This window comes from Dermacentor silvarum, chromosome 1, assembly GCF_013339745.2.
Source record: "Dermacentor silvarum isolate Dsil-2018 chromosome 1, BIME_Dsil_1.4, whole genome shotgun sequence".
Classification (NCBI taxonomy): Eukaryota; Metazoa; Arthropoda; class Arachnida; order Ixodida; family Ixodidae; genus Dermacentor; species Dermacentor silvarum.
The window spans coordinates 289,666,037-289,688,902 of NC_051154.1; the positions used below are offsets into that span (position 1 = coordinate 289,666,037).

At 45.8% G+C, this 22,866-nt stretch overlaps 1 protein-coding gene across 1 annotated transcript in view; it reads right to left on the reverse strand.

Moving 5' to 3' along the window:
- Positions 1-22,866, reverse strand: part of LOC119437208 (frequenin-1-like) — a 283,793-nt gene that overhangs the window by 26,064 nt on the left and 234,863 nt on the right. The window contains exon 4 of the mRNA XM_037704258.2: positions 17,778-17,867. Coding sequence (XP_037560186.1) covers positions 17,778-17,867 — 90 coding nt within the window. The remainder of the gene's footprint in view (positions 1-17,777; positions 17,868-22,866) is intronic.

Consider the following 22,866-nt stretch of genomic DNA (forward strand, 5'->3'; position numbering starts at 1 on the left):
CTCGTGTTCAGCAGCCGAACGATGTATGGCCACTGCGCAACGGCAGACGATTATAGCATACTTTACAGCCACCGTGGCTGGTACTGCGCAAGATCATTCGAGTTCAAAGCGAGGTGTGGTCGTATGAGCACGCGCGTAATTACGTGTCTTGCACGAAAGCACGAAGGAGATCGCACTGACGGAGCGGGAAGTTTGAGCAGGCAAGCCTAAAAACGTGCCACAAGTCCAAACAACAAACAGACGGGGCCAAGTTTAGGGCAGGGTTTGCCATCGCGTGCAAAAAACCAAATATGGCAAAAAGTGAGCGCTGCGGCAATGAATGTTATATAAAAAAAGGGGGGGGGGGAAGAGAGAAAATACCATTTCTAACAGTCTCTCAACATTCCTTGCCTTGAGGGCACGTGTACGCAAGCTCAATGCGTAGATTGCCTCTAGGCAAAACTCACGTCTACAAAAAAATTGATTTAAAGAAAGCAGGCGCGCGCACCGTTTACGTTGTTGCCCCGTTCCCTTTTTCTCAACGCCACAAATTCACGTCTTCGCGTCGCGCGTAAGAGAGACGGGACGCGGTCTTATACTTTGTCCTTTTATTTATTTATTTAAAACTATTTATTTATTTATTTATTTATTTATTTATTTATTTATTTATTTATTTATTTATTTATTTATTTATTTATTTATTTATTTATTTATTTATTTATTTATTTATTTATTTTAACTTTTCGCAAAATGCATATTTGGAAGCAGCATACTGCAGTGACGGGTGTCTCCAATTCAGTGAAAGCTATTTGGTGAAAACGAAAGAAAAGAAAGACACTTCTTTCTTATTTTATCACAAGAGAGGGTGGTGAAAGTAAAATGCTGACGGGCTCAGAGCAGCGAGAACATAATTTGCAGCACAAAAGCAAGAAAAAAAAAAGCCCTTCTGCAGTGTATTGCCGCCATTTTCCTTTCTCTTTCACTACGAGCGAACCATTTCACCTCGCAAAATTACCCGTCGCTCATCGTCCACGTACACCTACAAAAGCTTAGAAAATGCAATGCGAGAACAAAAAATTAAAAAAAGACAACGACGACATAAGGAACGAAATTGAATTACATGCGTTCTCGGTGCGTAAATTCTCAGTCCATGCTTTGTTTTTGCCTATTCATTGCATTCAGGACAATAGCGAGGCGAAAGAAGTATTTAAAAAAATGTAAAAGCATTTTGTGGCTGTTTTTAGCATAGCGCGATAACATAGAAGCTCGCGGTGAATGAAAGGAAGAGTTGCGCATTCCTATTTGTTCCGTGCTCGTTAAACTAATCGTTTCAACCTTTTTTTTTAACACGAAAGTGTTTTATGCCGGGGTCCACCAAGACTTCACTGACGTATTTCCGTCACGGAAATACGTCAGCTTACAATGTACACGAACATAATACAAAGAAAGAAACCAGAAGAAAAAGTTCCACAAACATGCAAAATTTGGAAATCGAACCCACGACCTCTCGGTCCGCGACGATAGATCGCCGAGCGTTTAACCCATTGCGCCACAAACGCATTTGCAGAGAGCTACACAGACGCGCCTTATATATCTAACACTCCTCCGTGTACCCGCGCTCTTGCTCGGGGCGGTGCCGCCGCCTACGAGCAGAAAAGAGAAGTACTGCATTATGACACTAACGCGCACCGACAGTGAACGCTTCGGTGGTCTCAGCACTACGCGGCCTCGATGCCAGCATTCGAAGGGACGCTGGCATCAAGAAGCTACACCAACGCCACCTAGGTGGCGTTCACCGTACTCAGTACAGCGGAGCGTGGCCTCCGCAATTAGCTCTGAAAATGTTTCTGAAGTTGATCGCGGAGGCTGCAATTACGACGCGCTGTGCGCGCTGATTTGACTCGGTGACGATTCAGTTACGTGCTTTGTCTTGCGCGTTGTATTAGTGTGTCAGTTACGTGCTTCGTCTTTCGCGTTGTGCTAGCGTGTGCAGCGTAGTGCAGCTTCCATATGCACGACGGTTGCTCATGGTCATCGACGTTGGTAGTCGTGATGGAGGAGACGTGCCACCAGGCGTCAGCGTGGGTGCATCAACGCCTAAGGGCGCTTTAGCCACAAAACACCAATAGACATTATATATCAATGTGCAATAAACATTACACTACTTCTGTGAAGACACGTTTCACTTTCGTGTTCTATACCGATTCCTATATAAGAGGGATCAACCACATTTTTTTCTTCTTCTTCTTTTTTTTTTCTGAGCTATAGTTCGCTTAATATCTCTTACGCTCGCGGTACAATTTCTGTGTTATAATTCTGGGGTCTGTAGCTGCAATAAGCGCAAAAGTAAGGTAAGATCAGAGAAGACCTTTTTTTTTTTTTTAAGAGAGCGTAATAATCAGATTACCACTCACATTCGCACCATTTGGTACGGGGTGCAGTAACGTATACCTGATATCATGAACGCAAGCCAAGTGTCATAAAAGGCTATTCACAGCGTGGGGCCATTGTGCCTGGACAGATCCACGATACTATGCGACCGAGGTTCTAACCCTTTCTTGGTGTGAAGCAACCCCCCCCCCCCCCCCCACTCGCCTTTTCTTTTTCTAACTGCGAGCAAATACCACGTTATTCAATGAAAATAAACGCGCAAAGGTTTTAATAGTAAAAAAAAAGTTTAAGCACGCCTGACAGATTAATATGCGCTGAGGAAAGAGCTAGATGAACAGATTATGTCGTGAAAGTGCTTGCTTGAAACCCGTTAACGTGGCCAGTTGGGCGTGTTGGTCAGCGCTCGTCCTGGTCGTTTCTTTGTGTCGTCCTTGTGTTATATTGCGCTGCAGTTCTCGTAGTTTGTAACTCGTGTTTATGCAAGCAGAGTGCGACTGTCTTTCTTCGCGCGGGAAATATAGCAGAAATTAATGATCTGTGGCAATGTACAGACGGCGCGCGCTTTAGCTGCAAATTGAAAAGCAGTCTATATAATAGCCAGCTAATGAGCAAAAGTTACGTCTCTGATGTCGCTTTGAGCGGACGGCACTATTAATGCCACAGGCATAAAGGAGTAAATAGATAAAAACGAAACGCGTTCGTTCTTCTTCTTTCTGGGGTTTTACGTGCCAAAACCAGTTCTGATTATGAGGCACGCCGTAGTGGAGGGCTCCGGATTAATTTTGACCACCTGGGGTTCTTTAACGTGCACTACAACGCAAGCACACGGGCGTTTTTGTATTTCGCCTCCATCGAAATGCGGCCGCCGCGGCCGGGATTCGATCCCGCTACCTCGTGCTCAGCGAAACGCGTTCGTACCTATACGGGCGGCGACTAGCAACGTCACTGCTCTGCGCCGTACAAAGAGTCGACCAACGGGCAGCCACAAGGACATCGAAAAGAAGGGGCATCCTTGCACATTACAACCTGTTTTTCATTGAATGATTCGTCGCTTCCTTTATTTCGGTGATACAGGACGGCCGTTGAGTGCTTCTCCCTCTGTTCGTAGTGTGGAGCTACACGTGAGAGAGACAGAGAGAAGAAAGCAAGGGAATGGTCGATAAACGCACGATAGCGCTGTTCTCCAACTGTATACTTTGGAGAAGCCCGCGAATACACGCAAGATTGCCGTGCGACTGGCCGCTCGAGGCACCTTGCATGTATTTGCGGCCGTCTTTGTCGCATCCCTTTACCCCTCCCCCGGTACAGGGTAGCCAACCGGAGATAATCTCTGGTTAACCTCACTGTCTTTCCTTTACCTTTTTTTTTCTCTCTCTCTCTTTCACACTTGGAAAAACACTTTTATGCAACGCGTATTGAGCAACAGAGAGCTGTATCGGGAGTTTTTCATGTTGCTCTACAATTTTATCATTGACATTTTTCATCTAATTATAATAATTGAGAAGTTGATCTACTAATCAATACTAATTATGCAATGAGGTGGAATGCGAAAAATAGTCTGAGTATCTCCAAGCCACGGCAAACAACAATACCTTGGTTCTGTCCAGCTACGTGGCATTTGCATATCTGTAAATCTTGGTGCATGATAATTGGGACACCCTGTATACCGTTTCTTTCCGTGCTTTCATCATGCAACTTGTTGCGGCCACGAGCGGTTCATGCGTTTCTCTATGGCGAGATCAGCTGTACTGAGCTTGCTTTGCACGTCACTCTCCGCCGTCAGAAACGACCACTTCTCTCCCGCATCCAAGGCGACGCGTACCACTGGCGTGCGCAACAAGACTTTGGCACGTTCAAAGTTGCGATGATGGCACGGTTAATTGGGGACATCTTGTTCCAGAATATTCTGAGTGCAGCCAGGGTCATTCTACACTTTCCTTCTGGTCACCAAGCCTCCCCGAAAGTTTCATATCGGGACAGACAGAGACACCAGAGGCGCTGACATAAGTATAATCTGCCACGCCTGATGGCCGGGCTGCGCGATCGTGCACATTTGAATCCAGGAAAGACGCCAGGCCCACATTTATATCAGCAACTTTGCAAAGTGAACATGTGACGGAAACCTTTGGCCAGATAATTTAACGTGCGATACGCTTGTGCTTAAATAGTACACGGCACCATTGTGTAATATTCCCCTAGTCTGTCTCTACTAACACCATTCTCTAGTTAATTAGATCAGTTAGTTATATTTGGTTACTAGTTCAGTAAGTTAGTTAATTACCTATTAGTTTATTAGTAAGGTTAGTTAGTTTAGTTGGTAAGTTCGTTATACTTACTTAGTTAGATTAGTAAGGTATGTTAGTTTAGTTAGATAGCTTAGTTAATTAGTTGGTTAGCGTTGTTAGTTCATTTAATTAGGTAATTAGTTCTGTCAGTTTATTTATACAGTTTCATTTGCTAGTTAGGTAACTAATTAGTTTTTTAGCTAGGCTAGTTAAAGCTTGCTATTTATAGTTATATTTGTTGGTTAGTTATCAGTTTAGTTACTTAGTTACCTATTTAGTTCCGTAGTTAATTAGGTAATTTAGTTAGTTGGTTTAATTGTTAGTTAGGTAATTGGTTACGTTAGTATTGTTACCCTATTTATTTACTTAGCTCAGTTAGTTGATTACTTAGTTATTAGGTAATTAGTTTATTAGTTCACTAGGTTTGGCACTGCAGTTTGTTACGCTAGTTATTGTTTAGTTTAGTTAGTTAAGTTAGTTATTATTTAGTTAAGTTATGTTAGTTACGTTATTAGCGACTTTAGTTAGTTAATTAGTTAGATTCGTTCGTTATTAATTACGGAATTTCTTTAGACAATTATTAAGTTTAGCCTTTTCATTAGTATACAATTAGTTATGTTTGTCAGGCACCCTTGCAACTTGACCAACACACAGGCACACAAGAAATGTTAGGTATGGTCACCATCACGAAGCATGTAGTCACTACACGGAGAGGATGTACCGTGCAAAAACTGAAACGCCAGCGGCTAAAAACAGCAACGCAGGTCATTCACGCGTAATTACACAGAAGTGCGACATGCCATCGCCCTGCAGCCGGTTTCTAACAATGTTCTCAAGTGTCTTTTGAATTAAGAATTAGCCACTGTTACATATGCTGGTGAACCTGGAAATGAAACAAGGCTTTGTTAGTTTTTCAGAAATTTTTCGGTTTAAAATTTTTGAACACTGTACATTAGCACGCTGTGCCGACGATACAAGTACGCGCATATTTTGTTTAAAATGTTCTAAAGAAATTTGCACTTACCGCTGTGCCGTTCTTGCTCACCTTTTGCAGAAAGATCGCGATTTGGAGTCTATGTCATTCAGTGTAAGAACTGGCACAGTTAATTGCCTGGTTATTAAGAGAGAGATGCAAAGTTGGCTTCGTTTAGAGGTATGCAAGCTGCTGCTGAGGCGGCGCTAGCATAAACTTTGTCGCCTCCTGCCGGCAGCTGCAGAAAGCAGGGTTGCCGCGTGTTCCAGAGGAACGCGCAACACTCGGCAGTCATCCCTGAACGGTTACTTGCTGCAGCTTCAGGTAGGCGGCGACACACGTTTATGCTATAGCGACGTCTTCGCAGCAGCAGTTTTTTCTCATAACAGTTTCGCATTCTTCTCTTTAAAAAAACAGGCATGCAACTGTGTCAAGTGTTACACTGAACAACGGAGACTCTAAAATGCGATCTTCCTGCGAAATTAGAGCAATAACAGTGCAGCGCTAAGCACAAAGTATTTTCAACATTTCTAGGGAAATGTGCACGTCCCCGCATTCAATTTGACAGGCTGATTATGGCAGTCGCCCTGGCGCAAACGCGGGAGTACACAGAGAACGCATGTGGCGTCCGTCGGGCGTCTGCTCTAGAGTTATTGTATATGCTACCGCTACTAAAGATAGCAGAATTGCGCGTCGGTCCATCATCATTTCCGCCATATTATGCGGGAAAGCCATTCCTCCTCACTGCAGGAGAAGTGCTCGGGCCAGCAGCGACGGTTAGCTCTCGTTTGTTTCATGTCGTTGCCGATAGCAACACTATCGTTTCAAATTTAAAGTAAGAAACCTTGGGTAAACAACGATTCCCCATTAAACGAGCGCTACAAAGTCGCTGTGATTTGTATTTGATCAATAATCAAAATGACGAGAGAGTGAGAGACGTTTTAATGGCAGAATGGTGGAGAGGTCGGCCTGAGTAAAACGACGAGAATTTTATTTGATTGAGGCAGATCCCGCGCTGTAGATGCGATAAAGTCTGCCAACTTTTATACTGCGCAGTTTGCCTAAATATATTAAGCTGCCATGCTAGATCTGCTGGGTGCATTTTTACATATTGACATGTGCAAGTTCTTATCTGTTTTGGTGGCCATATTGCACCGGCTAACGACTGTTGCAACGATATCGCTTAGAGCCAGACTTGCGTACACATATCGAAACTGTCCAGAATGTTGTTGCCGATTCTGATCGAAGCAATTCAGATCAGATTGGTGCTGGACGCGAATGGTGGTGCATATTCTGAAACGTACGGGAATGTACGAATCACGTATAAACAGCCAACTCAATTTACCCGTAGGTCACATTTTGACAACCACTGACTATGGTCGCCGCGCTTTCGGCAGTTGTTTTTGTGCCATAAGCTCGCCACTTTAAGTGTCACACGGCGCACGTTGGATCTCGATTGGCTCCTTTGCGCAAGCTGCAGGAAGGAGTCAATCGTGGTCGATAATTTCAATACGGATGGCGCACGATCGCTATCGAAAGTGGCCGCCTGACATCAGTAATAAATTTGTGACTGAGTTTTGTCACTGCCTTGATCTTCACCGTCACCGCAATGTGACACAGGCAATGTAAGCGCCCGATTCTGCAGCATGGCTTCAAGCCGGGTCGTTATAGATGGATTCTGTTGCATCCAAGAAAAGCTCACAGTACCGCTACATTTATATTTTCTTCATGCTTTACTTGTCACATGCTACTTTGCTCGCACGGCTTAATTAGCGTGTGAAATAAGAAATAACTGCATGAGGACGTTTGAAACATAAGCAGACATATACTGTCTATTTTTGCCGAATAAAGAGTCGTGATACAAACGGGTAGCTGGGTGCCGTTCGCGAGTAACGACCTCTCAACGCATTTTTCCCGTCGTTTGAGCCTATGGAAATATTTTGTCCATAACACGTGCTCATATTATTTGCATCGCTCTCGGGATGTGTTGGCATTTGTGTTTTTGGCCATCGTTTTTTTTTAACGCAATAGCGTTAAGGGCCCCGTGCCGCAGAAAATCTAGTGTCGCCCTCGGCGTCGGCGGCATTGTCCGCTAGAGAAAAATCATCCCTAACCACGCATCCCGAACCACTCAGGCCCTCCGCGTGGCGCAGATGCGTTACTGAACTAATTGAAGCCTCTTTTCCCGCTGCCGTTTGAGGTATGTCTTAGATGGAGCGGCGCGCCCCGCTCGGTTCCTTGCAACACCATCCATGACGCTCACTAATACATAAGGTGCAGTTGCCGGGAAGCGTGAGAAGCAGTCAGGGATCATTGAATGCTATCGCGTTCCACTATTAAGGGCGAAGCTTAAGCGTTCTACAAGTTTTTTTTTCTTTTTTTAAACACATTTAATTGAAATAATACTGGTTGAATATTACAAACCTGCGACTTTTGCACTTCTCACTGCTGTGTTTGTATTGTAATCAAGATTAACTACTCTTCGCAGTGTCAAAGGTTATGACAACGGCGGCTTTTCAATTTATAAAAAAGAAAAGTTTCCTCACGCGGTGCGTGTAAGTAGCGAAATGAAAAAGAGAGGGTAGCATCGGGCGCTTGCGTCGCGCTAGCGGATGCCTGCAGTGTGGCGGGCGCAACGCTATCGGTGTAAAATTCCTATACATCCGGAAAAGTACCGCCATCCTTTGAACAACGCCGCTTCTCTCTCTCCAGTATCTTCCATTGGACAATGATAGCGCGCGCTTTTACTTCTTTCTATTTTTTTTTTTTTTATTTTTCCGCCTGAGAGCCATGTCAAAAGTCCCTCGGTGCAGCCACCGTCGCCGGAAGCGGCGGCAGCGCGCGCCCGGTCTGAAAGCTTCAACGGGGGCTTTCGAGGGGCACCACCGTCGACTTGCTTCCGCAAGCAAAAAGGAAAGAAAAAAAAAACAAAAAAAACAAGCATTCTAAGAGAGGAGACGGCGGAGGAGAAAGTAGATGCCGGTAATTTTACTATATAGGGACTTTATATCGGTGATGTCCGGCCGCTTATCAGCCAGCCGACTCGAGCTGAGTCACTTGCGTTTCACGAGATAGCGAGAACGCGGCCTAGAACGTGCGCTCATCACCACTGGTAGGTCGCCTTAAAGTCCCTACATATAGGAACTTTAGGTCGCCTATGTTGTCTCAAGGTAGAAAACAAGCGCGTTGGCGCCAAAATACGATGACTCATTCTATTTCCCGGGGACACGCATCCTAGCTAATGAAGCAGAGACGGAAACGAGTAGCGTTTTCGACGGAATAATCGTACGGTTTGAGCTAGCTGCTCTATTTTTACCGAGGCAAAATATTGTTTTGCTTTATCAAAAACGTTAGGTTCAATGCCTTCATTTCAGCTTCTTAAGCAAAACGTCAAGTTTGCGTCACGTTACGAAAGCAAAACGGGGCCATCAGCGCCGTTTTGTACGCGTCGCGCCTATGTCACGCCTCGAAGAAAATGGCGGAATGTCCAGAATCGAGCCCTAAAATAAAGATATTAAAGAACCTTGCTGCAGCCAACGTAACATACAGGGATAAGCCTATTTCGCTTAACGTGTTCGAAAAATTCACCGACGATTACGATATTCCCTAATGAGTAATTTGAGCACAGCTGTATACGTGTTTTCATTTCGCGACATTTTGGCTGGCGTGGACAATCTGTCTCATGTGGCACGATGCAGACGGAGTGAAGTGTGGCGCGACTGCCTCGCGAATTGGGAGATAGCAAGAGGAAGCGCGTGGGTGACGCGTGGGCGCAATTCACAGCAGCCGCCGCAGACAACCTCTGCTCATGCAGTGCTTTGTTTGCATACAGACGACGTGCACTACTCTGGCGCCATCTCGTAGCTATCGCCGCCGCAATGCCCCTGGTGCATGGCACTACGCTTCTCACGATTTTGCCATACCCTCCTCCGCTTTTCTCCTCGCATCTCTGCGCTCTGGGCGCTTTTTTCATCCCCCGCTGCGCTCCTCTGGATCTTTCGCTATGCTCGTTCGCTCGGTTACGAGGTAGGACGCCGACGCCGACCCTCGCCGCAGGAACGGGCGCCTAAGAGCTGCGCTTTAAAAGATTTTGCGATTACCGCTGCACGGTTCTTGCTAAAATTTTGCACAAAGATCGCACTTCCCAGTCTACGTCGTTCAGTGTAACGCTTGTCACTGTTAATTGTCTGGTTCTTAATAAAAGTGCAAAGTTGCCTTCGCTTATGGGGATGAGAGCTCCTGCCGGCGACGGCGCAAGCATAAACTTTGTGTCGCCTCCTGCCGGTAGCTTCAGAAAGCAGCCGGTCAGGGAGGATTACCACGTGTCGCCCGCTCCTCTGGAACACGCGGTGGCTCTCCCTGACCGGCTGTTATACATTTATCAGTTCCTAAAAAATTGAGTTCAACGGTTTCAGAGCATGTGAGCAGATTTTTATGCCTGCACCTAGGTTGCTGCGTATACGCTTGACACTGCTGTTGCACAGATGCTGTTGCACAGATAATGATTGCGCACAGAAGAAAGAATTTGAGAAGAAAAAAAAAGCTTGAATTTCCTTAGAAAACGTTTTCATAACTGTTGCAGAAGTTATTTTCTGTGTTTTATGAGAAAATAAAAAAACGACACTGCAGAAAATCCGTATCTCTCTTTCCTTAAGGCACCGCTTTCCGAAGTGTAATAAATATAAGTGCGAGAAAAGGCGCGAAAGAGGAGGCATTAGCATGCGTAGCTCCCGTGGCTCTGGAAACGTAATTATTTAACGTCATCTATCGGATATTCAGCGGGAATGAAATTTAATGCCGGCAGGCGTCTATAGTATGCCTGACAGGGCTGTTATTGCTTTTAAAAATACAGTTTACACCTTATGCTGGCACATCAGGAGTAACGACATTGCTAGACAGACGTATTGCTTTCTGGTTGCGCCTGTATGTGCGAGCATTAATTAAGACATGACTTGCGCGCTGCAAGCGATGGAATGCTACAATTTCGCTATCTTCTTTTGATTGTTTTACCCTGGTGGTTTGCTGTACACTTCCGGTGGTGGTTTGCGACTGATTCTGCTGAAGATATTCTATTGAAGTTTTTCTTTTTCTTTTTTTTTTATATAGAGGAACGTGGCAGTGAACAGCTGCTATTTTGCACTTCATTCTTTCAATTCGTTGCTTCCGATGCCGGGAATGTTTTCTTGTTGGCAAAGCAACCCCGACAAGTTTGTTAAATTTGTTATTCTTTCTGGCGCGAGAATAAAGTCGGTAAACGGGAGGACGAATGCAAGATCGATACGGGCGAGACGGCCAAGAACACTGCGATAAATCGAAATTCCACGCACGTTCTTCTTGAGCGTGGACGTCTCCGCCTTCCGCGTCCTGGCGCAATTTTCTTCCGAGAAAACTGGTTTGAGGATGTCCGTTTTTTTCTGCTTTCTCGTTGGACGGTAACCTCATTTTCACGTCATACGCACAGGCTCGATACGTATCCAAAGGGTTCTGCCAACCCAAAAAGTGCGCAACAGAACAGCATAAACGGTTGCTCAAAGAGTAATGTACGCTCGTACAAGCCCTGTTCTTCCACCCTCGTTTTCCTCAATTCGAGCTATACGAGATACATTCTCCGGCTCGGTATGCCAGAGGAATTCTCCACATTTCTGTAGAAAGTGTAGGAGCTTTTCATTTATGGTTTACTTGTCTAATGTTACCATCAGAATTTTGCAGCTGGTTCCGCTTGTCTTTTTTTTTTTTTTTCTGCCGGGTGTCTTTTCTGTTCGAGTATGCAACGCGATTTCCACAAAGGTTCGGCGAGTATTACGTGCAAATAAGCAGCTCATATGTTCTGCTCGCGTTTTATACTATATAGTAGCGTGCTGACATGTGCCTGTGTGCGACTAAAGTTGCCTAGACGAAAATCTTCGGCACCTGCGCTCGTTTTCAACCGGAAGACATCATACAGCTTCTTTGAGCGTGATTTAAAACGGGTATCGTCCATTTCGTCGCATGCCGTCGCTTTACCAGGCGCAGACGAAATAGAACGATTTGAATCTGAGGACGTCGCAAGTACGAGGGTCAGTCAAAGGAAGACCGCAGATGAAAAAAAAAAAGAAACTATTTGTTGTACACACGCAGCACAAGGCTGAATTATTTTCGACGCAATCTCCCCCATGCTCAACGCAAGTTTTTCAGCGCTTTCTATTCCCGCACAAAAAAATTCGTCTGGGAATGAGCGCAAACACTCGTGTACCGCAGGGCGTACCTCTTCATCAGAACAAAACATTTTGCCGCCCAGCGATTCAGTGGTTTCAACATATCGAAGTCGCTCGGAGAAAGGTATGGTGAGTGTTGTCGAAGCGGAATACACTCAAACTTCAAGTCTGTTATTGTCGAAACTGTTGCACGGGCCTTACGGGGCCGTACGTTGCCATATTGCAGCAGAACACCTCAAGACATCGATCCTCGGCGTTTCGATTATTTGATTGCAGGCCGAAGCTGATTTTTTAGGAGGTCAGAGTATGATTCACTAGTGATAGTGGTCCCTCGCGACGTGTAGTGCTCCAAGACGACGCCTTTTTCGTTCCAAAAGAGGGTCAGCATAACCTTCCCTCCTGCTGATGGCGGTGTGTCTGACCCGGACAAAGAGCACCGGCCACGGACTTCACAGCATTTGCGAATTTGTGACTCCATTCGTAGACTTGCCTTAGACGGCGATGAATTTCGATAGGCTCCACACCTTCGCACTATGCAGAAACCGAATAACAAGAGGCTGTCCTCCCTGGTGCAAGTTGCAAGCGGGAAAGCCATTTTTTTTACTGTTTCTGTGCCGATGTTTGTGCACTTGCGTGATGCTGCCACCTAGTGAACATCCGACGCACTATTGGGAACATATCTGCCAGCGTACAGGCTACTGGCGCCATCTTCCGCTTTTTTGTTACACATTTGCGGTTTTCATTTGACTGGCCCGTGCAAGCTCGCCGCAGATGGCACTAGACGTCGACGGAAATCGACACTTTTGATGTAGCATACAGGCCCTTGGGTACATTCAACGCAAGCAGTTTGCATAACGTAATGTTGTTTGTTACTTGAAGACATTTTAGTTTAACGTGCGGGAATTGCAATGAAAGCTTAAGCGGCTGTTGCGCCATCGGGAGTCTGGTGTCAAGCCTGTTCAAGGCAAGACATGCGTGTCTTTTCTATGCCAACGCGTCTCACAAGGCCTAAGGATGACAAAAGGACCGGGCGATATTAGAAGTTGGGTGGACTGCCGGCTCATAATGTGTGATTCAGGTGCGTTAAGAGGAAGCGGAGACTTAATACGCAATTTATTGGAGACCAATGTTAGAGAGGCCACAGCCATCGCAACAATTCACACAGAATGAGAAACCACGGTTGCCGCTATGTTTGACATTTCTATTTCTTAGCGTACGTGTGGCCTAAGCACGATGTACGTTAAAATAGCGTACGTAAGCCACAGAAACACGATAACGTACATACCTTGCACAGTAAGGAGAACGCTGTTTCTTTTCGCACATGTAAGGTCTTAACGTTTGCTCGCGTACATTATACTAAAATTATTTGATGGTCCCCCTTATTATCGCGACGGCAAAAGTAGTGAAAGGTTTTATATCGTTAGTACCACTGCGTAGAGCACTGCACGGGCCGATTATTTCAGCTCGGGTCCGGCCCGGGCCCGTTTTTACGTTGGGCGGCCCACCCGAGCCCGATCAAAACTTTTATGGCGAGACCCGAACCCGGCCGTGGCCCGGAAATAAACTACGTTACCCGCCCGGCCCGCCACCCCTTTACCCTAAGCCCGAGCCCGGCCCGAGCCCGACACGAAACCGGCCCGAACCCGGCCCGAGACCGAAAAATAATGTTTTTGTGAGTTGAGACGCCCGAGAATAACTCGCTGCACGTTACATGCACACCACCAGAAAGCCCGAGCCCGGCTCGGGCCCGCGTCAAAAAGCACCCGCCGTGCCCGAGCCTGGCCCGAGCCCGTGAAAAAACTGTTCTACCCGGCCCGGCCCGTGGCCGGGCCGGGCCTGGGCTTTCGGGTAAGCCCGAGCCCGTGCAGTGCTCTACCACTGCGTACTGTTCTCTATCGCTTACCACCTCTGTTATATTGGCGGATAACATTCTATGCCGAAAAAAAAAAAAGACAGGGTGGAGCTTCTTTACGCGTGTTATTGCGTTATATAGTACGGCAGAGCTTGACGGGAGAAAACGGTTCTTTGCAAGACATTCCAGCCGTCGGGCCTCTTCCTATTTTCGCACCACGCACAAATCCAGCTGTCAGTGAAAGTAAACAACGTGTAATGATTTGGTATGCTTTCACGGCGCCTCCAGGACGCTAAAGGAGCAATGGAGACACCAAAGCTAGAACCCAGACTGGTCCAGGCTTTCCATGATCTCTCTGCCCGTGGGTGCCCTGGCGTTCCTGCGTCGCCAGTCTTATTATCATCTCAGGTGCTCTCCCGATGCCTCCGTTCGCCGGTATTATAATCATTTTTGCATGCTAAATGATCTCATTGGCCCACATAACACAGTAAACGTAAATTTATTCCCACAGAAAGAAGCGCGAAGGAAAGAAGAGACCGGCTGCTGCTGCCGCCGCCTGCTGAAACACCCTGCAAAGAACCGCCCCCGTTTGAAAGAACTTCCGGCATCTTGGAACAGATAGTGAATCAGCGTAGCTTACACATGCCACAGTTTCGAATTTGCGCAAACGCGGAAGAGCAAAGTCAGAAATTAAAAGGGCCCTGAACCACCCCTCCGGCTTTGTGAAATAACATAGTCCGCGGGTAGCATATGCTGCTGTGAACATCTCAGCCAAATTTTGCTATCGTACACGGTGCGTGGAGCTCGCAAGCGGAGCGCGAAGTCCCCTTTTTCTCAAACGCCCTCGTTTCAACAGAGCCATGATCCTCACTCTCATCTGTGTGCTTTACTGCGCAACAAAGCACATTCCAATACGTGGCTGCTATTCGTCGCTGCGGTCGGTTACCCCGCGGCCGCCGCAGGGTGCCGCCACGATTCCAGTGGCTAAGCGCACTGCGGCTCTCTGAGGACAACCACGTTTGGCTTACGTTTACGTTTAGCGCGGCGTAGGCACCACAATCAGAAATTTCAACTGCACGCCACGGTGACGTTTTGAAGGCGGAGCGTTGAGGCCCCGCCCCACTCCGCCGTAGCCTTCGCAGTGCAAGGCATTGAAGAAGGAAGGGGGAGCACAGCTTAGGCCGTGTTTGATTGCCAATAACTCCGCTTCTGCTGAACGCATTGAAGTAATTTTTTCGGCAAATTATTTATGAAATAGCCTATTTTCACCTCAAATGTCATCCTCCACTTCGATAAAAAGTGTTTCAGGGCCCCTTTAAGTCAGATTCAACACTTGGTGGTGTAATTTGTCTGATTTTGCTGTTGTAAATCAGATATTTATGTAATCTCTTAGCCAGCTTAAGCTAACGCGCATGAGATTTCAGGAGCGCCGTTACTTGGGCGCACTTTGCTTGCCTTCATTGCCGTAGAAAATCGTCTGCAAAAATAGCGAGTTTTAGCTTTGCGTGATATGTGATACGTTCCTGTGACACAGGACCAGTTAGGCCACTTGCGCAAGTGCATCGACTACGGCGGCAGATTACCGTGATTGCGTAACAACATGGCAGCGTCGAAACCATCCCAGACCACCCGCTTCGATCCAAATTACATTTTCTATACCCCCTACTTCCTCTGCGTCGGGACAGAAAAAAAAATGAATTTTGAAATCAGCCACCGTTTAGTTTAATCTCACGCTGAGGGCAAAGCATTAGTGATGTTTTGTCGTCGTTATTGAGATTTATTGGTTTCGACGCTACTAGGCCTAGAGAGATGGCACCGAACTGAGAAAGTGTTTTGATTTCGGTCTAGCAGAAGGGGTGCCACAGAAATATAGCGTTATGGATGTGCTGGCGATGCAGAACGCTCTGAAATTTAAGCCTTCACTGCACCATTAATTTGATTCACGGGGCGCGATGACGTATGCTATAACGTTGATCTCTCCTCCTCGTTTCAACAATTGCTACGCGGATAGGCGGCGCATGTGCTGAGAGCTAACGTGTCACCTACCACGTACTTGCTTCTCACTAACTGCTGAAATAGCTAGCGGTGTTGCAACATATACACCAAACATTTTACGTGTGTCTGCGCATGTTCTTGTTGTTGTTTGTTTGTTACGTTCTTGCCCTCATTAACTACTATACAATTTCGCCGTCTTGAGCTGACCTGGACGGAGGCAACCTGCTCATTAATCTCCTGAGCGACAATAAATTTTTATCTCTCTCTCTGAATATGCATAACAAAGCGTTTTGCTTGTCGTTGCGCTTGTTTAGTTACTTTTTAAATCTATAACGCATCTACTTGTAATTACCTTTTGTATACCCCCTCCCCCATCATTTCATACTTCTGCTGCGTTCCGCATCGCCAGCACATCCATAACGCTCATGAGGTTTATGAAAAAATAACTAACCTAATAAGTTAATTAAATTATCAATTCATTAAAGGATCACGTATCATGAAACACGAAATCACTCTATTTACGGCCCAAGAACGCTGTACCCTTTCAGTCTCACCCGATGTTTTCTCATTCCTGTTGCCCTACAATGCATTAAAAGCGCAATGAACCAACAGATATTCCTAATAAAATAAAGGGGCCTTGTTAGCAATAAATGACTGCCTCAATGTACTCAAACGATCTCCAGGAAACAAGCGGGAAATGTAGCACCAAATGGTAGCCTTAACCTTTGCTGAAACTTGCTGGTGATGTCACGGTGCTTGCGTCTGAAAATATAGAAGAGGCAAACACGACGTGCCGCTAACCTTAGCCAATTAAAAAAAATATATATATGTCGTTGCGCTATAGGAGTGTGCGGGTAAAAGCGTTTTGTTGGCTACTCTGTGGAAAACGTTATATTGTATTCAATTTAGTAATATAATTGCATATCTGTCAAACTTAATTAACCGGTTTCACGATGTCAGCTTTTCAGAAACGCTTCCAATAAGAAAGTTCTAGCAGGCCATAGGAAACATCCGACACAGCACTTGGTAACTTTCCAACCTACTACACAATAATGTTTTTCCGAACACTACAGAAGGTCCGCGAGATATTTATAGCAAGGAAAATACGTCGACGCGCTAGAGCTCTCAAGTGCTTTGAAATGTACTGCGTGCAATTTCTTTCAACCGAGTGCGCAGCCACTGAGATAGTGATAAAGGGCAACTAGGCAAAAGTCGCACTAGCTACCGGTCAGCCTTGCGCTGTCGAAAGGGACAGGTGTGACGGTTCATGTCAGCGATAAGCTAAGTCAAGAATCCGAAATCGTCGCTGCCCTATCACGGTAGAACACTAGTACATAAATGCACTACTCGTGCATATCACGTTTGAAAGCACTGCGATCGCGTTACGCTTCAAGTTTCATCTATAGGCACTTATGTGGCTGCTGAGGCCCTTACGCTCACGTAGGCAGTACCGCGGGCTTTCTCTATTTGGCCGTCTTTCTACATAACACGGACAAATTGTTGCGTAATATGTAGGAATCTGAGAAGGCCCGAATCGGGCATTTCCTAGGACGCTCTAAAGCTTTTTTTTTATTTCAAGCTTTTTTTTTAAACCTATGACTCTGGTACTTTATATATTAATCTTGAAAATTCTTCCGTGGAAATATAAAAGACAATGGGACTTGTTCCGCAGAGTGGCCAACAACATGGTGCTTCCTCTGATAGTGCGCCTCCGTATATTTAAAAGCTTGGTAACCTGTACATACACTGACTTTGACCCCTGTTACAAAGCTTGGCATCCTGTATATAGACATTGTAAGCCTTGACATATGACTCGGCGCTATACTGCGAAGAGCCACTAAGACAGCATGCGTCAGTCGCAAACCGTTAGCATAACTGCTAAAGTATGAGCGAAATTCTTACAAGTATCCTTCTTAAACGAAACAAAGAAACAAAAATTGGGTGTTGGGAACAAAGCAGCATTCTGCTGTGATCCTGTAGGCGAAGTAATTTTTTTTATTTAGGTTGTTTGGGTAATGAAGGTGTAATCAAGCAGTTGTTTCTGGATTTATTTATTTTGTTTCGGTATTGCAAAATGTTGGCAGCTTTCGTCGCTGAATGTCTCTTACCTTGTTCTCATCGAAGACCCGGAAAATGAGCGAAGTAAACTTAGAAGGGTCTCCCTGGGGGAAGAAGAGCTTGTATATCCTCAGGAATCCCTGCGGAAGGAAGGACGCGTGTCAAGATAAGTGGCTCGAGACGAACACGTCACGAACTTCGGGTAACCAAGAAAAAATAATCACACACCTACTTGTTATCGCGAAGAAAGGTCTAATGATGAAGTCTTAAAATGCGCTAGCACCAGCATATGTGAAATCAGATAGGCAGCCTATCAATTTAGCTTCGCTCACTCCAGTGCGGTCTCCCTAGTGATATCATTTAATTACATTAAGCTGCACAGTGGGTAATGAGGGACGCCTTAGTGGAGGACTCCGGATTAATTTCGACCACATGCGCGGTTCTTTAACGTTCATCCAACGCACGGAACAAAAACGCTTTTACATTCCACCTCCCTCGGAATGCGGCGGCCGCGGCGGCGATCGAACCCACCAACTCATGCTCAACAGCGCAACCTCATAGCCATGGAAGGATCGCGGAGGGTAGTGATATTGTTCGCTAGTGTAGTTTTCCTGGGGTGAAGTAGTCACAACGAAGTCGTTTTCACAACTGCCTGCTAGCCACATCTAAGATTTCCGAGTTGCCCCTCAGTGCAACGAGGTGACCGTATTGTTGATTACAGCATTACCGCATGATGGCCGTATCATTGCTTACAGTGTATCATATCAATAAAGCAGCCGGCCACAGACGGCTGCCGTATTCGGCGGTGGCTCGTCACCCCACACCCTATCCCTTTATCTGGTTAACTTTACAATGGCATTCACAAGGTATACCTTTAAGGTAAACACAGGAGCCCGCGCTGATGCAAAGAGAAAGCGTGCGCTTATATAAGCCACCCGTCTCTCCCCTTCCTCCTTCCTTTCTCCTTAAAAAAATGTTTGCGAACCGAATCAACTTACTGGTCGGATTGGTAACGTTCACACCCGTCGCACGGAAAGACACACAATAATATTTGTAGTTACCGAACGTGTGAGAGAACTTGTGCAAGGTTCATCCGCAGGCTCGTTGCCCTGGCTTAGTGGATATATGGCGACCTGCGCGCAATCGTGGGTTACATTTCCGGCAGATACGGCCGCACTCCAGTGAGAATTCGAATGAAGAACACGCACTTGTTTTTAGCTTTCGGTGCAAGTTGGTCGAAATTAATCCGGAGCCTTCCACTAACGGCGTCCACCACTCCTCACTTAGCAGCTTTGAGGCGTAAATCCCTGTAAGTTGTAACGTTCATGTGGGACAAGTTTAAGAGGAATGCGCTGCTGCTATTGCTATGAGTGTCAAAACCGAGAATAAACTTCAACGGGAAATTGCAAGTAAGGCGCAGGTACTCGACCGGAGTCCTCCTATACATTAAAACTTAAACGCACTTTCACCTTTTACGCTGTGTGTATTCTTGTAATGCGCTAATGCAGAAATTGCCTTCTTTCAAGGGGCCACGCCGCGCACCTCAACATCTCTTTACTCATAATCACCTGTTACTGTATATGGAACAGCAACGCGGACAAAACGTTCCACAAATTAATTGTTTTCTTTTCTTTCTTCACGAAAAATAAAGTGTTACTTTCCATGTATACTAGGCTAGTTATGTGCTCATCTCGAATACTGTATATCAGAACGTTATGCATTTCATGTAAACAGATGCGATGCGTTAGATTTTATGTGCTAAACGACTTCTGCCGCAACTAGCGGACTCGTTGTACCGTGGCTTTTAGCAGGGTACAACGGCTTCATTAATTTGTAATCGGGAGCAAGGCAACTCGAATGTGAAGATACTCCACGGAACAACTTCTAAAAGCCATTGTTTTCTTCTACGTCCGCGTTCACGCTTTTTTTTTCGGGAGCGATTGCTCAAACACTGCCCTACATAAGCTGCGAGTGAATTTGGTGTGCATTTGGTCATTGCATCTTAAAAGCCAAGGTAGGCAGTACAGTAAGTAAAAAAAGAAAGAAAAGAAAGAAAACCACGGCAACTTGAACACTTCCACAGGCGATGCTTCTGTTTAGTCTCGACCGAGAAATAGCGCAGTGTCTTAAGTGCCAGAGCACGCACTTGTGATGCTTCTAAAACAATGTCACGCGCAGTGTGCCAAGGAACAAGCACGGTTTACCTGGAATCACGAACTACATTCGGCGCACTCTCGGAAAAAGAGTGGGAGTCGTAAAAACAGGAGCTTGCGCAATCCGCTCTTCGTGAGCGAATTTCGATGCGAGTGGTTGCGTAATATCAACCTTTCGAGTTGCGCGCACGTGTGCACGACGCTGTCAAGCTTCCGACGGGAATACCAAGCGAAAGAAGAAATGGAAACACGGTATCAACGTTGTGTTGCTAGAAGACCGAGCTTAAATAAACAACAGCGTCCAAGCGCTAATTTCGTGTTTTATTTGTGCGCGTGCGTGCGTACGTATGTGCGCTTGCGTGCGTGCGTGCGTGCGTGCGTACGTGTGTGTGTGTGTGTGTGTGTGTGTGTGTGTGTGTGTGATAGATAGATAGATAGATAGATAGATAGATAGATAGATAGATAGATAGATAGATAGATAGATAGATAGATAGATAGATAGATAGATAGATAGATAGATAGATAGATAGATAGATAGATAGATGCGAGAGTAAGTATAGGTGATCCATAAATGGTTCTCGCTGGTTCTAACGCACGAGCTGTTACGATTCACTTTGAGCGGCCATGCCCAGAACACGTGCAAACGCATGGGAAATGGCCTGCCTAACGATCTCGCTCGTCAACATGAACAGACGTGCCCGTCGCCTGGGTCCGAGGAATGTGCGAAACCTGTAATGCCGCCTTGCGACCATCTCACCCCCGTTGGTTACGTTCACCCCGATACGACCCCACCTTCACTGCTGTCACCCACCCTCATTACTTCATCTGGTTTGCCCTGTCCTGCAGTGGGAGCGGGAGAGGGGAAGAGTGCCTGCAAGCAGCCACGCGGAGAACACTTTTGCTTTGCCCTAGCGTGCAGGTTGCACGCATCGCTGAACGTTTCTTGTATGTTTTCTTTGAAGCACACCGCTCACCCGTAACCGTGCATTAAACTTGTGTTATTTGTTTTTACGTCGCCTCATCTTCCCTGCTGGACCCTCTCCGATGGTCAACCTGGTTCGAGCTCCAAGCCGACGTTGTTGAAGGTTCATCCAACCCCGGCCCGTAATAGAGGGCAAAAAGGAACGACAGGAGTAAGAAGTTAGGGGAAACACAACGTGGTAACACAATCATCAGCAAAATTAGTTTGTGAGCTGAAAATGAAACAAGAAAAATATTATGCAGCTCCAACGCATATTTTGGTATCTATGTGAAGCGAAGGTTTCGTAAAGCCGTTAATCAAGTGCTATAAATTTCCCCAATTTATTCATGCGTAATTGTCGTAAAAGAAACTGGCGCTCTCGCGCACTCCTGCTGCACAATCTGACACACGCGGTGATCATCTCAAAGAACTAATTGCCGTTCGCACGATAAATGTGTATGTGCCATTGTGACGTAATACTATAAAAAAAAAGCGATTGTGGCCTAATTCTTTGAGCATCGGGCTGCTACGCTGGTGAAACCGAGGTTCGATCCCACCACGGGCCGCGCAATTTATTAATTTTTTTTTTAGCGTGAGCCATTCGGCAAGACAGCAGTAGCACCTAGCAGCCACGGTGAGGAAAGCCCGGCAGGGTTAGCAGAAGAAGCTTCGCTTTGAAATTAAAACGGGGAAGTGGTATTTCTCTTTCCTCGTGTGCAGCGCTCTGAGATCGTCAGCCGTTGTTTCGTAATTTCAGCGAGATAACTGAGCTCAATCCCTGAATTCTGTCACTGATGATGATTTAATGGCTTCCCCTTTGAAACGGGGTGGTGACAAATAATCACAAAGCCTGCTTCATTTAATCATGTATACTATATTTGTTCTTTATCTAGCATTTTGTATACCTCTCATTATTTTTCTTTTTCAAAAATTTACCTTGTACCGCTGTTTATGATTTTAAGAGATCAGGTCGTATCCATCTTTTCCCTGCTTTTTTCCACCAGTACTCTGATCGTCTCTTGCTTATCTCTACGGCTGATCTGCTGATGTTTCCTTCCACTTTAAACCCAAGCGCTTCTGGGAGTTGCACGTTACCTACGGTTCTCGCTGGGTGGATCCCGTCGCATTCCATTAGGATGTGCTGAGTGGTCTCTGGATCTTTACTGCAGCATACACATGCCTCATCTAGTTGCGAATATTTTCTCCGGTATGTGTCGGTCCTTAGGCAACCGGCTCGAGCCTCAAATAGCAAGGCCCTGCCCTTTGTGTTACCGTACAGATTTTCCCTTCTAATTTCTTTCTTCTCATTCTTGTAAATATCCATGGTCATTTTTCTTTCCATTCTTTGCATCGAATTCGCCGTCTCTGTTTCTCTCACTTTCTTTCTGATGACTCCTGGTTGTCTGCTTACAGTTTCAATTACCCTGTACTTGGTTGCCAACATTCTTGACCTCTCCCTTCATTCTGTGTCCATGCTTTTCAGGTACAGATACTTGTGCACTTTAGCCGTAAATTTATTTTCGTCCATGTCCTTCATCCAACTCTTTCTTCAAAAATAATGTTGCTCTGTGTTTCTCTGACTTCAAAAGAGACCCAATCCATGTCACCCTCCACTGTATCATTTGTGGTTTTACCGGGGGCTCCCAAAGCCAACCGGCCTTCTGATCTTTGGTCATCCTTGGTTAACTACGAACTTCGAGAAGATATCCCATTTGAAGTATAAAATGGCGTTTGCGAACGTTAGCGCTGGCACCATTACTGCTTTTCAGATTCCACGCACCACCTCATACTTATTGTGGCCCACAGTGCTCTATGTTTCATTATTGCTGCATTCCGCTTCCCATTTATATTCAGATTATCTTGGTGGGCGCTTAAGTAAGCCTGTCCTTCGTTTATGGATACGTCGAGGTACATATATAGCTTGACTATGGGTATGACTAGTTATTGAATTGACACCACTTAATTGCTCGTCTCTTCGATAAAGAGCATAATTCCTGATTTCTCTGTACTAAACTTAAGGCCCAG